This window comes from Barbus barbus, assembly GCF_936440315.1.
Source record: "Barbus barbus genome assembly, chromosome: 31".
Lineage (NCBI taxonomy): Eukaryota > Metazoa > Chordata > Actinopteri > Cypriniformes > Cyprinidae > Barbus > Barbus barbus.
The window spans coordinates 11,860,547-11,874,438 of NC_136759.1; the positions used below are offsets into that span (position 1 = coordinate 11,860,547).

The following is a 13,892-nucleotide window of genomic DNA, read 5'->3' on the forward strand; positions in this document are numbered from 1 at the left end:
CATAGATGTAACGTAGATCTGTCAAAATGCTGCTTACATTCCTGAAGTAATCCTGTCACCTCCTGGTCATACTGAGTACAGCAGAAAACTCTATTAATCACTTATCACTTTTAACCTTTGCATAAATTATTATTTATATTTGGATCGTATTTTGTGTGAGAATGAATACAAGTACCAAAATATATAGTTTATTCCAAAGTAATGCGGCGACGCTACAATAACCTGAAGAATGTCACGTCGTCACTTCCGTTTGGAAGGAGAGGATTTGCTTTACCGAGCGACCGAGAGGTTTGACAGAGGAGGCTGTGGAGATTATTTGCCCTCCAGACATCCATTAAAAACACACACAAATCGCATTTTCATCATGGAATAATCTTAAATGCGGTGCGGGCGGTTGAGACGGTAAACGGGTAAGTAAAGCTGCAGCAGATGGATCGCGTAGGTCAAGCATCCTCTCTTCTGTCCCGGTGTGACACGTAGCTGCGCCGCGGCGCTGACGCCTGACCTGCTCCGGCTGAACCGCGTCATGGCGTCTGTTCACACGGACTGTAGCACCGAGTATAATCCATCCAGACCCCTTTAGTTCAGGGCGCAATTTCAACCGATGCCTACGGTATATAATCTGCTTGTCTGTTTTTGCATGGGCCCTGCTTAACTGGCTGAACTATGGCATGCAATGTATAATTTTGAGTTTATGATAGGACGTCCTTTGTGTGTCTGGCATTGTGAATTTATTTATCACTCCTTTATTTATACTTATATATTACAGCACATAATGTTTCGTTAAAGCCTTTTACTATAGTATTCATGTGGTATTAGACGACAGAGTTTTTTTACTACGTGTATGAATATAACCAGTTATTGTATCTGTAATGTATTATTGTTTATCTATCTATCTATCTATCTATCTATCTATCTATCTATCTATCTATCTATCTATCTGTCTGTCTGTCTGTCTGTCTGTCTGTCTGTCTGTCTGTCTGTCTGTCTGTCTGTCTGTCTGTCTTTTCTTCTGTCTTGTCTTTTCATCTATCTATCTGTCTGTCTGTTTGTCTGTCTTTTCGTCTGTCTGTCTGTCTGTCTGTCTGTCTGTCTGTCTGTTTGTCTATCTGTCTGTCTTTTCATCTATCTGTCTGTCTGTCTGTCTTTTCGCCTGTCTGTCTGTCTTTTCATCTATCTGTCTGTCTGTCTGTCTGTCTGTCTTTTTGTCTGTCTGTCTGTCTGTCTTTTTGTCTGTCTGTCTGTCTGTCTGTCTTTTCATCTATCTATCTATCTGTCTGTCTGTCTGTCTTTTCTTCTGTCTGTCTGTCTGTCTGTCTGTCTGTCTGTCTGTCTTTTCTTCTGTCTGTCTGTCTGTCTGTCTGTCTGTCTGTCTTTTCGTCTGTCTTTTCATCTATCTGTCTGTCTGTCTGTCTGTCTGTTTGTCTGTCTTTTCTTCTGTCTGTCTGTCTTTTCGTCTGTCTGTCTGTCTGTCTGTCTTTTCATCTATCTATCTGTCTGTCTGTCTGTCTGTCTGTTTGTCTATCTGTCTGTCTTTTCATATATCTATCTATCTATCTATCTGTCTGTCTGTCTGTCTGTCTTTTCGCCTGTCTGTCTGTCTTTTCATCTATCTGTCTGTCTGTCTGTCTGTCTGTCTGTCTATATCTGTCTGTCTGTCTGTCTTTTTGTCTGTCTGTCTGTCTGTCTGTCTGTCTGTCTGTCTTTTCATCTATCTATCTATCTATCTATCTATCTATCTATCTATCTATCTATCTATCTATCTATCTATCTATCTGTCTGTCTGTCTGTCTGTCTGTCTGTCTGTCTGTCTGTCTGTCTTTTCATCTATCTATCTATCTATCTATCTATCTATCTATCTATCTATCTATCTATCTGTCTGTCTGTCTGTCTGTCTGTCTGTCTGTCTGTCTGTCTGTCTGTCTGTCTGTCTGTCTTTTCGTCTGTCTGTCTGTCTTTTCATCTGTCTGTCTGTCTGTCTTTTCTTCTGTCTGTCTGTCTGTCTTTTCGTCTGTCTGTCTGTCTGTCTTTTCATCTATCTATCTATCTATCTATCTATCTATCTGTCTGTCTGTCTGTCTGTCTTTTTGTCTGTCTGTCTTTTCATCTATCTATCTATCTATCTATCTATCTATCTATCTATCTATCTATCTATCTATCTATCTATCTATCTATCTATCTGTCTATCTGTCTGTCTGTCTGTCTGTTTGTCCATTTTCATCTTCTATCGTTCTGTTGTTCTAATCTGTAGTGTCTCTTTTCTTGTAGATATTCATCATGACAGATAGTATTTTGAGCAAAGCCGCCACTATGGAAATCCCCATCAACAGCAATGGAGACAGCAGGACTGCAGAGGATGACAGTCTTGAGCAGGTGTGTATCCACTGTCCATCAAACCTGAGGAAAATGAACATCCTATTTTCAGGCCTGCCACTCAGTTATGCCATGAACCACACCTGAATGCGATGTGATGTCCTATTCCTGTGGATATTGTGTGGCAGGCGCTGAGAGGCCTTGAACAGTTGGCTTAATCACACATTAATGAGCTGTTGTAAATATAGACACTGTTAATTTAAGTCGTGTGGCTCGGTTGTTTTCGGTTATTTCAGCGCATGTTTGTCTTCTGTACGTATCTGTCTCACCATCTTTTTTTGACACTGTCTTCATATTTTATGTTTCTTCATGTCACAGGGTGCACAGATTGGTGGGAGCTTAGATGAAATTGTAGGCACACTGCCAGTGGCCATGGTGAGGGAGAGTTTGTGGGTGTCCCTGTATGTTGGAGCCCCATTCCCTTTGATTTAGTGTGGTTGATGGTTTGCATAGTTGAACACATCACTGATTTATCATGGGGTTTGGGCAAATGTTGGTGTAGGAATTATTACAAACAGGAGATGTTTACTGGAACAGGAAAAGTCAAGCAGAGACATGGAAAACAGTCATGCAAATACAGTAGCTTTTTGTTTTTGCATGTTTTGTAGTGACTGTTCCTAATAGGATTTTCCTTGAACTAAGAATGTCTAGTTAATTGATAGATTTTTCAGCCAGCTTGTTGAATTGTCACATTTTTAAAGGTTTTGTGTAGAAGGCCAGGCTTTAAGATTAATATTAGTCTGTTTTTTTTTTAATAGGAGTAAGCTTTTAGTCTAGTATATAAACAACACTATACAGGTCCTTCTCAAAAAATTAGCATATTGTGATAAAGTTCATTATTTTCTGTAATGTACTGATAAACATTAGACTTTCATATATTTTAGATTCATTACAACACAACTGAAGTAGTTCAAGCCTTTTATTGTTTTAATATTGATGATTTTGGCATACAGCTCATGAAAACCCAAAATTCCCATCTCAAAAAATTAGCATATTTCATCCGACCAATAAAAGAAAAGTGTTTTTAATACAAAAAAAAAAGTCAACCTTCAAATAATTATGTTCAGTTATGCACTCAATACTTGGTCGGGAATCCTTTTGCAGAAATGACTGCTTCAATGCGGCGTGGCATGGAGGCAATCAGCCTGTGGCACTGCTGAGGTGTTATGGAGGCCCAGGATGCTTCGATAGCGGCCTTAAGCTCATCCAGAGTGTTGGGTCTTGCGTCTCTCAACTTTCTCTTCACAATATCCCACAGATTCTCTATGGGGTTCAGGTCAGGAGAGTTGGCAGGCCAATTGAGCACAGTAATACCATGGTCAGTAAACCATTTACCAGTGGTTTTGGCACTGTGAGCAGGTGCCAGGTCGTGCTGAAAAATGAAATCATCTCCATAAAGCTTTTCAGCAGATGGAAGCATGAAGTGCTCCAAAATCTCCTGATAGCTAGCTGCATTGACCCTGCCCTTGATAAAACACAGTGGACCAACACCAGCATCACTGACTGTGGGTACTTCACACTGGACTTCAGGCATTTTGGCATTTCCCTCTCCCCAGTCTTCCTCCAGACTCTGGCACCTTGATTTCCGAATGACATGCAAAATTTGCTTTCATCCGAAAAAAGTACTTTGGACCACTGAGCAACAGTCCAGTGCTGCTTCTCTGTAGCCCAGGTCAGGCGCTTCTGCCGCTGTTTCTGGTTCAAAAGTGGCTTGACCTGGGGAATGCGGCACCTGTAGCCCATTTCCTGCACACGCCTGTACACGGTGGCTCTGGATGTTTCTACTCCAGACTCAGTCCACTGCTTCCGCAGGTCCCCCAAGGTCTGGAATCGGTCCTTCTCCACAATCTTCCTCAGGGTCCGGTCACCTCTTCTCGTTGTGCTGCGTTTTCTGCCACACTTTTTCCTTCCCACAGACTTCCCACTGAGGTGCCTTGATACAGCACTCTGGGAACAGCCTATTCGTTCAGAAATGTCTTTCTGTGTCTTACCCTCTTGCTTGAGGGTGTCAATGATGGCCTTCTGGACAGCAGTCAGGTCGGCAGTCTTACCCATGATTGCGGTTTTGAGTAATGAACCAGGCTGGGAGTTTTTAAAAGCCTCAGGAATCTTTTGCAGGTGTTTACAGTTAATTAGTTGATTCAGATGATTAGGTTAATAGCTCGTTTAGAGAACCTTTTCATGATATGCAAATTTTTTGAGATATTGGGTTTTCATGAGCTGTATGCCAAAATCATCAATATTAAAACAATAAAAGGCTTGAACTACTTCAGTTGTGTTGTAATGAATCTAAAATATATGAAAGTCTAATGTTTATCAGTACATTACAGAAAATAATGAACTTTATCACAATATGCTAATTTTTTGAAAAGGACCTGTATATCATTTCTTTTTTTTTTTTTTTTTAGGAAAATTTAGAATTTTGTGTGCTTTTTTTCTTCCTGTTATCATCCTAGTCGTCTTATTGTTAACTAAAACTTAAAAAAACTATTTTGGGTGACTGAAAAAGAGTAAATGAAATGTAAATATTAGATGGAAGAAATGTTATCATTTGTATATATCTTTTTTTAATATTGCATTGGCAAATAACTAAAAGTAAGTTTAAGTTGAAATGCTGAAATACTAAAAAATAATAACGATTATAATAATAATAATTCATTAAAATAAAATGGAATGAAAACTGAATATTAAAAAAATCCAATATATTAATAAACAAATCAATAAATATTATAATATTAAATAAATAATACCAAAATAACACTGCTCCATCCTCACTTTTGATACCCACTTGTGTTTTCCCCACCTAGTGTGCACAGTTTGTGGTAAATATGTTTTTTGTCTCTTTGCTAGAGATTGTAATATTCTGTGATATTAAATTCCATCATATTCAGGACTTGCAGCAGGTGATGGTGTCTGGACCAAACCTGAATGAAACCAACATTGTGTCTGGAGGCTACGGAGGGGCAGCTGAGGGTATCATACCCACCAGTTCCATCAAAGGTAAAGAGCACTTGAACAGCTCAAGTTACCGATTCTGATCTGATTTGATGCAGCATCTAAGTCATGTGCCTGGCAAGGTTCAGCTTACATCTCTGCTGATGTATATGTTTAGGACCAGCTATACGTTTCAACCCGGAGTATTTTGACAGAAGATGTGGCAACGGGCCCAAACCAGGTGTCAGTGTACTGTATATGCATGCTAACTTGACAGAAAATCTTATTTTAGAGTCTTTGTCTCTACAGCTTCCTCTCTCTCCCCTGGTGTAAAATGTGTTCGTCAGCATTTTAACAGCAAACGTTTGGCTTTTTTCTACAGGGTGCTGATGACAGTCGCATGGTGGATGCATGTTTGCTTATGCAGCATAAACCTCCTGTTTGTTTGTTTGTTTTAAATCTACTGTAGACATGTTTTTAACAAAAATGTTTATGAGCTGATATATTTGAACTGTGGAATGCACAATAATTCCGTTAATGGTGTTTCTTTATGCTCAATAACATGGCTAGCCTTAACACATTAAAACGGCACTAATAGACATGCCAGAAAACAAACCTAACTGACGCAGTCAGTGGCGGTCCATGAGGAATTTTTTTATTTTTCTTATATAAATTTATTATGTCGTGTCATTTGAATATCCATTCTGATTGGTCGATTTATCAGAAGAGCCTATGTTGTTATTGTCCTCTGAAATTTGTGAAGTAATTTAAACAATTAAGTTGAAAGTGACTTAATATATTGAAAACTGACAGCAAGAGTAAGTTTTAATTTTCTAAACATGTGACTCTGATAGCTGGAGTAATGACTGCTGAAGATTCGGTTTTACCAACTCAGCAATAAATTACATTTTAAAATTTAAAATAGAAAAGAGTTGTTTAAAATTAAATAATATTTAACAATAGAACAGTTTTTACTGTGTTTTTGATCAAATAAATGCAGCCTCAGTGAGCATAAGAAACAATCTGGCCAGCCAGTGGTAGTTTGTATATACTGTATTTATTTGAATTGCCACAATTTTTGAACACATTTATGCTGACCGCCACTGTACAAAGTCAGTCTTTTAGCAGCAGCCTTATTTTTCATTCGTTTTCGTTCTCTACTCTCAACTTTTATCACCTTACCATTTTATAAAGATATAATTTTCATCTCTTTTGGTCACATTGTTCTTAATAAGCCTCTGAACTTTTCCTTTTATGCATCCACTGTTCATTTTCTCTGTTAATAAAACATCATAATGGTTCATGCATACACCATAATCACCCATTTTATTATTGTTTTGATGCATTGTTTATTCAATCTATGAAATCATTATGCATTTGATTGTTTACTGTAATCACAACAGAATAATCATCGTAACACCCAGTTCATGTGCATTACTCATCAGTATTACTACAAAACACAAATGTTGCAATTTCCCTAACAACCTTTCACTTAAACTAAACTTTCATCGCATTGCTCCACCCGTCCACTGTTATTCATTCATTTCAGACATCCGCTCCAAATCCAGGGGCATCGCTCCCAGCCATTCAGCCACCAGTCGGATAGCAAACCAGCCAGGACATTACCCAGGTATCTCAGGGCCTCCTCAAACCCCTCCTGTCACTGCCAGACACATTTTCAGCCCATAATTATCAGTCATTACTCATTTACTGTCATCATACCTTTTGTTCTTGTCCCTATTCTTTTTTTCAGTCTCTGGAATAAAAGATGATTGGTTATACACAGACTTTTGAAGTCTCTAGTTTGATAATGGTCCATTACATGAGATGCCTATAAAGTCAATGTTGTGACATTTTTGTATAAAAGTACCTATATTTTCTACTCTCAGCTCCCAGCATGCACCACAGTAACAGCAACCCATCCATGATGTCCGAGGAGGCCACAAGAGGAGTAGCTGTAGAGAAATTTGACACCATGAAAAAGTGGAGCATTAACACATACAAGGTATGGTAGATTCATGTTTTTAAAATAAGTATTTATGTTCACCAAGGCTAAGTTTATTTATTCAAAAATAGAGTAAAAAACAGTTATTGTGTTAATGTTATTACAATTTTAAATGACTTTTTTTTTTTTTTTTTTTTTTTGACAAAGCTGAATATTCAGCATCATTACTCCAGTCTTCAGTGTCACACGATCCTTCAGAAATCATTGTAATATGCTGATTTGGTGCTCAGAAAACATTTATTATTATCAATGTTGAAAACAATTGTGCCGCTTTATATTTTTAGGGAATTGTGATACATTTAGGATCTGTTACTGACTAGAAAATATATAAAAATAGAAAATGTTTGTATCATTATAAATGTCTTTACTGTCACCTTTGAGCAATCAAACTTATTCTTGCTTCATAAAAGATTGCATTCATTTATTTTAATATTTTTTAATCTTACTGACCACAAGTATTTAAAAAAATGGTTTATGTAGGTATTTAGGCTTTATAAAAATAAACTGTGTAGGGATTTATATGTATCTATATGTAAGGGCTGGTGATGGCGCAGTGGATAAGACACATGCCTTTGGTGTGAGAGACCCGGGTTCGAATCCACTGTGAGACACCAATGTGTCCCTGAGCAAGACACTTAACCCCTAGTTGCTCCAGAGGCGTGCGACCTCTGACATGTATAGCAATTGTAAGTCGCTTTGGATAAAAGCGTCAGCTAAATGAATAAATGTAAATGTAAATGGATCTTGCCTTCCTTTCTTTACCAGTGCACAAAACAGATGTTTTCGGAGCGCTTTGGTCGTGGCACAAAGACAGTGGACCTGGAGCTTGAGGCTCAGATTGATGTGCTAAGAGAGACTAAGATTAAGTACGAGCGTATTCTGAGACTAGCACATGAGCTCACCAACCACTTCTACAACATGGTGCAGACTCAGCAGGCTCTTGGAGACACCTTTGCTGATCTTAGCCAGAAATCACCAGAATTACAGGTATTAATCATTTTTTGCCGTTTGGTTACATATCACCACTGAATAGTGTCTCATTTTAAATGGTTTTGCAATCGAAAGAATTACAAGCACTTTTTTGCCTTATAGACATTTCGTTAAGACGTACTATCCAAAACAGTGTCTTGTATAATATATTTATATCTAGAGTAGATTTTGCTTTCATTAAATTGCAGTATATACATTTTTCTCAATTTCGGAGAATTTTTGTTTCCACCAGATTTTAATATAACATGTGTATGCCTTTTCTCTATGTAATGGTTTAATAGCTGTATAAACAAAGTTAGTCTTAACTTTAACTTCATTTAATCTTTTCCAGGATGAGTTTGGCTACAATGCAGAGACACAAAGACTGCTATGCAAGAACGGAGAGACACTCCTGGGTGCCATCAATTTCTTTGTGTCCAGCATTAATACACTAGTCAACAAAACCATGGAGGACACACTTATGACCATCAAGATGTATGAGAATGCAAGGTATCAGAAGTTTGATATTAATGAGTTGCATGAGTAAATGTGGTAATATCTGCTTAAACAAGTTTAGATTAGGGCCAACAAAAATACTGTACGTTAATTACATGATATACAGATTGACACAGAAATCAAATGGAAGACACAATGGAAGTCAATTGTAACCAAAACTTTGAGCTTGTGATTCTTCCGAATATCTTTTTTTATAAAAGTCATCCAAGGTTGGAACAATTCAGCGAGTAAATGACAGAATATTAATTTTCACAGCATGTTAATCTGACAGCTCTAATTATGATATTAAGGGATTTGCAGTCTGTACATCAAAGAGAATTGCATTTTTTATCCTAGGATTAGTTATAGGTTCATTGAACCATCTTATACTAATGAGTACTGATGTTTCAGACTGGAGTTCGATGCCTATAGAACCGACCTAGAGGAGTTGAGCGTGGGTCCGCAGGACGCTGCAGCCATGGTGCGCATTGAGATAGCTCAACAGCAGTACCAAATCCAAAAAGACAAGTATGAACGACTGCACAGTGATGTCAGCATCAAACTCAAGTTTTTGGAGGAGAATAAGGTACCATGTTGAAGTCCATATTGTTCAACTTTTTAATTTGATAAGTCACAAATATTACTCTGTTTCTTCAGATTTGATTATGTTGCTTTTCCAGGTAAAGGTGATGCACAAGCAGCTCCTGCTCTTTCATAATGCCATCTCTGCGTATTTCGCTGGAAACCAGCAGCAGCTGGAACAGGCTCTCAGACAGTTCAACGTGAAATTGAAGCCATCGGGTTCTGACAAGCCATCGTGGCTTGAGGAACAGTGATCACTTTGTCAATGTAAAGAGACACTCAAACATGGAAAGCCGAAAATTGATGGACGGGGATGTAAAAGTGATTTGTATGAATGATTAAGACAAAAGAAGTAGTTGTTTTTAAGTTGCCAAACCTTGGAAAGATGCCCAGAACATCTTCAAAAGAATATTAATTTTATCCAAATGGCTTATGGAAGCTAACTGTGGTTACGTTTTACAGCTGCCTTAACTATCTCATATACATTCAAAATAATATGCCACAAAATTACAATACAAATCAATCACATACCTAACTTGCAGTAAAAACATTCATAGTCTTATTCACAAAACTGTTCCATATCCAGTGAGCACATCGCAGGCCAGTTTATATACTTTGTTTTATCATAGAGTAGAGCCAAAAGAATGAATGTTGTGCTTGTGTGTTTGTTTTAAACGCGATGTTGTTTGAAAGAGGATTGGGTCATGGTATAAGACTGAAAACAATGCTCACAGTATGTGTCATGTGAAGGTTGATAATATATTTATATTTATGTAAATTGTGTTGTTCCATCTATGAAATTAAAACACATTTGAAAGCGATAGAATCTAATGAGTGATATTTATCTTGTTTTGTGTCTCTCTTATTTATTGCCACATGGCAGCCAGGCTGAGTTTCTGAGCAGCATTTTCAAACTTTTGAGTAGCTGACAGTATATGCTACTGATAAAACCTAGAAAAAAATTAACCACTTTTCCTTGATTGGATTGTTATCCCCTTGACTCTGTACTCAAATAAGAGAAGGGCTTGGCAATCAAATTAGATCATGCATTGTTAAGCCATAGAGCTGCTTTGCCTTAAGAATGTGTCGCATCTGCAATTACACTGTCCTTGTGTTACACAATTTTGTGATATTGATTCAGCCTGGTATTTTATCTCCTTAAAAAACTGTCTCAGCCTAACAGCCTGATGGGTTTACAGTCAAAGGTATAGATTTGGCTCCGTAATTCAGGGTTAGCTCATAATATTTCCCGGCTTTACTAAAAGTAACTACAAGTAAACAACCCAGCTTTCAGTTTCTAACGGTACTCGCTGTTATTATCGGTTAAATTGGGTAATTACCCATTTACATGGTATTTTCTGAAATTTAAACGGTGACACTGACACAGGTATTGCGTCTGAAACAAGCTCTGACGAGTTCTGGGCGTGAGCTGCAGGTAAGAGAGCAGGTGATTGCAACATCATTCTTCCGCAGATCGGCTTTACAGTAACCAGCAGTCCCGTGTGACAGACTAACATGGAGCATGTTTTTCTCGTCTGGAGAATATAGCCAAAGTAGATATTGTCAGACAGCACTGTCTTTTGGAGGACGTCTGGATACCTCACAAATGAGTAAGTAAATAATTTCTATGAATTAAAAATACAAAGATACTACGGTTTTACCAAGTTTTTTTTTGTTTTCTTATCATGGAGTAGGTTATTATAATACTTTACAGTATCATATAAGTAGTATATTGAAATGTATGTATAGGCCTGGAGTACAGTAGGCTACCATGTTATTGCCATCAGTGAACTGTGGTAAACAAACAATGGAACTGAGAGAAGTTTTTTTTTTTACTTTAAAAAGTTACTAAATATAGTGTGGTGGAACCAACCCTTATAATACTCTCTGTATAGAGTATGTGGGCATATATGTGACCCTGGACCACAAAACCAGTCATAAGTGTCAATTTTTCGAAATTGGGATTTATACATCACCTGGAAGCTGAATAAATAAGTTTTCCATTGACGTATGGCTTGCTAGGATTGGACAATATTTGGGACTATTTGAAACTCAAAAATTAAGTTTTAATATATTTATGGTACGAAATTTACAAAATATCTTCATGGAACATGATCGTTACTTAATATCCTAATGCTTTTTGGCATAAAAGAAAAATCAATAATTTTGACCCAAACAATGTATTTTTGGCTATTGCTACAAATATACCCCAGCGACTAAAGACTGGTTTTGTGGTCCAGGGTCACATATATATTCTGACAGTCTTCGCAAAAAAGCCAGAGGTCATGTAAAACTTGAAAACCTGTATTTTCTACTGTCCTGGTTTTGTTAGTTATGTACTCACCAATGCTTATTACCTAGAGTTTCTTGGTTAACTTCTCTACACTAATTCTTCCCTTTTCAGCTGAATGATAGCATATATTAGCAAATTGTAGACATACAGTTTCCATATGGTTACTTTTTCTGGCTTTTTTTAAAGGGATGATACAGCATAACCTTTGCAAGTGACATCCAAATCATGATACCACCACCGCCGCCACCACCACCACCTAATGCCCCACCTCCCCCTCCTCCTCCACCCCCTGCCCTCTTCTCTGGCGGAGGCTCGTTTACCAGAGGCCCAATGCGGGCTTCTAGAATGCGTAATTTCAATTGGGAGGCCATACCTAAGGACACGGTGCTTGGCAAACATAACATATGGACGGCTGAGAAGAACAGTGAGTTTGAGTTGGACACCAAACGTATGGAGGAGTTATTCAGCCACAATGATCAGAAGCAGGTCCAAGCTGCAAACCGCCGCAGTGTACGCCAGTCCCCAAGCAATGCCTCAGGACCTGAAACGGTGAGTTCAGGTAGAATGTGCCAGAAAAGTTGTTCTGTATCTGCAGGCTTACAGTAAGTGGGTGTTTCCAGACTCATTTCATCAGAGAGATTTGCTTATGCTTACATTAAGCTTGTCACTGGGGTAGGGTCAGTGACTGTCCCAGACGGTCTGTAATAGAGATGACTTTTAGTTCGTTGTAATCTCACTTAATTTCTGTTTATTTTGGGTTTTATAATTGTCGCTGTAGTAATGAAGGTGAAGGTGATTCAAGCTTCATATATTTTCATGCTGCATGCAGGAGGTGTCATAATTGCTAGTTTTGCATAAACCGTTTCTTTATGCTCACTTATCTTTCACATAACGTACTGCAGAGTATTACTAAAGCTATTAATACATGACGTAACCCTTTAATTTAGTTTTTTTGCATGTGTGTGTAAACCAATGGATTTAGGTTGATTCAATGATGTTAAATCTTGAATAAAATATATAAAATTATTTTTAATTGTTTTACCTAAAAGAATCTTTTGATATTAAGAAATTCTATTAATTTATTTTAACATTAAATGTTTTTTAAATAAATAAATTATAATAAAATTGCATATCACATTTTATAGTGTAAATTATGCATGCTATTGTGGATCAATTCATATTTTTATCATAATCTCTCTTTTTGGTAAGTTTAGTATAGTGCATAATAATTTCAGCAAAAGGTGCCTAGGTTATGACATTTTGTCAGAGAACATCTAGTTATAAACTGGCTTTACTTCTGCTAAAGTCACATAATACAGAACTAATTGGTAACTATTGCTAAAATCAGGTAGATAAAGAAAATGAGAAGTTTACTAAAAGGAAACTTAAATAATAGTGATTTCAAATTAGGACTGCCGTGTTTTCCAGAAAAATCCCATGTCATTGTTTTTCAGCATGTTGTTTGGAAAGATCTGACATATTTTAATGTCGTAATCATGATTTGTCATGCTGTGGCCCACAGCCAGAAAAAACATCCTAGTAACTAGATTTGATGTAACTTTCTCTTGCAAATAATGCTTCGAGTCATTCAAAAGACAATGATGTGGCATTTATAGACGCCACTCGACTGTGTTTGTCCTTTGATCTGAACTCTTTTTAAAGGTGGAGTGATTTCTTCTTTTCTGTAAGTGTTTACATAAGGTGGACTCCACCGATATTGAATAGCTTTCATTTCAAAAACACTGTGATGCAGAACATCTAATTTTACAACCGTTGAATCACATCATCACAACATTCCGGTGATTATTTTTAATGCAAGAAATTAATAGGCAGGGTTGTTGGTATTCATAAATCATCATTCGTTTTTTCATAGTTCATAAGTTATGAAAAACATTAGGGTGGTAAATACTTGAACAGTCTGTTTACATTTATGTTAATGATGTAATATACATGAAAAAAACAAAACAATTGAAAGCTGTCTTTGTAAAACATTATTCATCCAGGATAATGGCTTTTTTCCTTTGCCAGGTGACTATCCTCAACTCCAAGAAAAACATGAACATTGGAATCTTCCTCAAGCAGTTCAAAAGGTGAGTGTATCACGAAGGTGTATTAAGAAAAGCTCTCCATTTCATCAGTAGATCCTAGGGTGGAAACATGCAGTAGTCACACGATAGATTGCTCACATGTCTCTACAAGCCAAATAATTTTTTTTCTGACAACATCAGGCAGTCCATATCT

At 37.3% G+C, this 13,892-nt stretch overlaps 1 protein-coding gene across 8 annotated transcripts; it reads left to right on the top strand.

Moving 5' to 3' along the window:
• Nucleotides 1-242: 242 nt before the first annotated feature.
• LOC306851640 (arfaptin-2-like) lies at nt 243-10,180 on the top strand. Of its 8 annotated transcripts, none has more exons than XM_079388030.1 (11): nt 243-613; nt 2,269-2,373; nt 2,692-2,748; nt 5,265-5,373; nt 5,486-5,548; nt 6,857-6,937; nt 7,197-7,312; nt 8,078-8,299; nt 8,634-8,791; nt 9,188-9,362; nt 9,457-10,180. In XM_079388030.1, the coding sequence occupies exons 1-11, from the start codon at nt 605-607 to the stop codon at nt 9,610-9,612; spliced, it is 1,251 nt and encodes a 416-aa protein (XP_079244156.1). In that variant the 5' UTR covers nt 243-604; the 3' UTR covers nt 9,613-10,180. The 8 variants fall into 8 exon arrangements, with proteins under 8 accessions (XP_079244156.1, XP_079244159.1, XP_079244158.1 ...); XM_079388031.1 differs by having other exon boundaries at nt 258-410; nt 9,457-10,178; XM_079388033.1 differs by lacking the exon at nt 5,486-5,548 and having other exon boundaries at nt 9,457-10,178.
• Nucleotides 10,181-13,892: the final 3,712 nt, after the last annotated feature.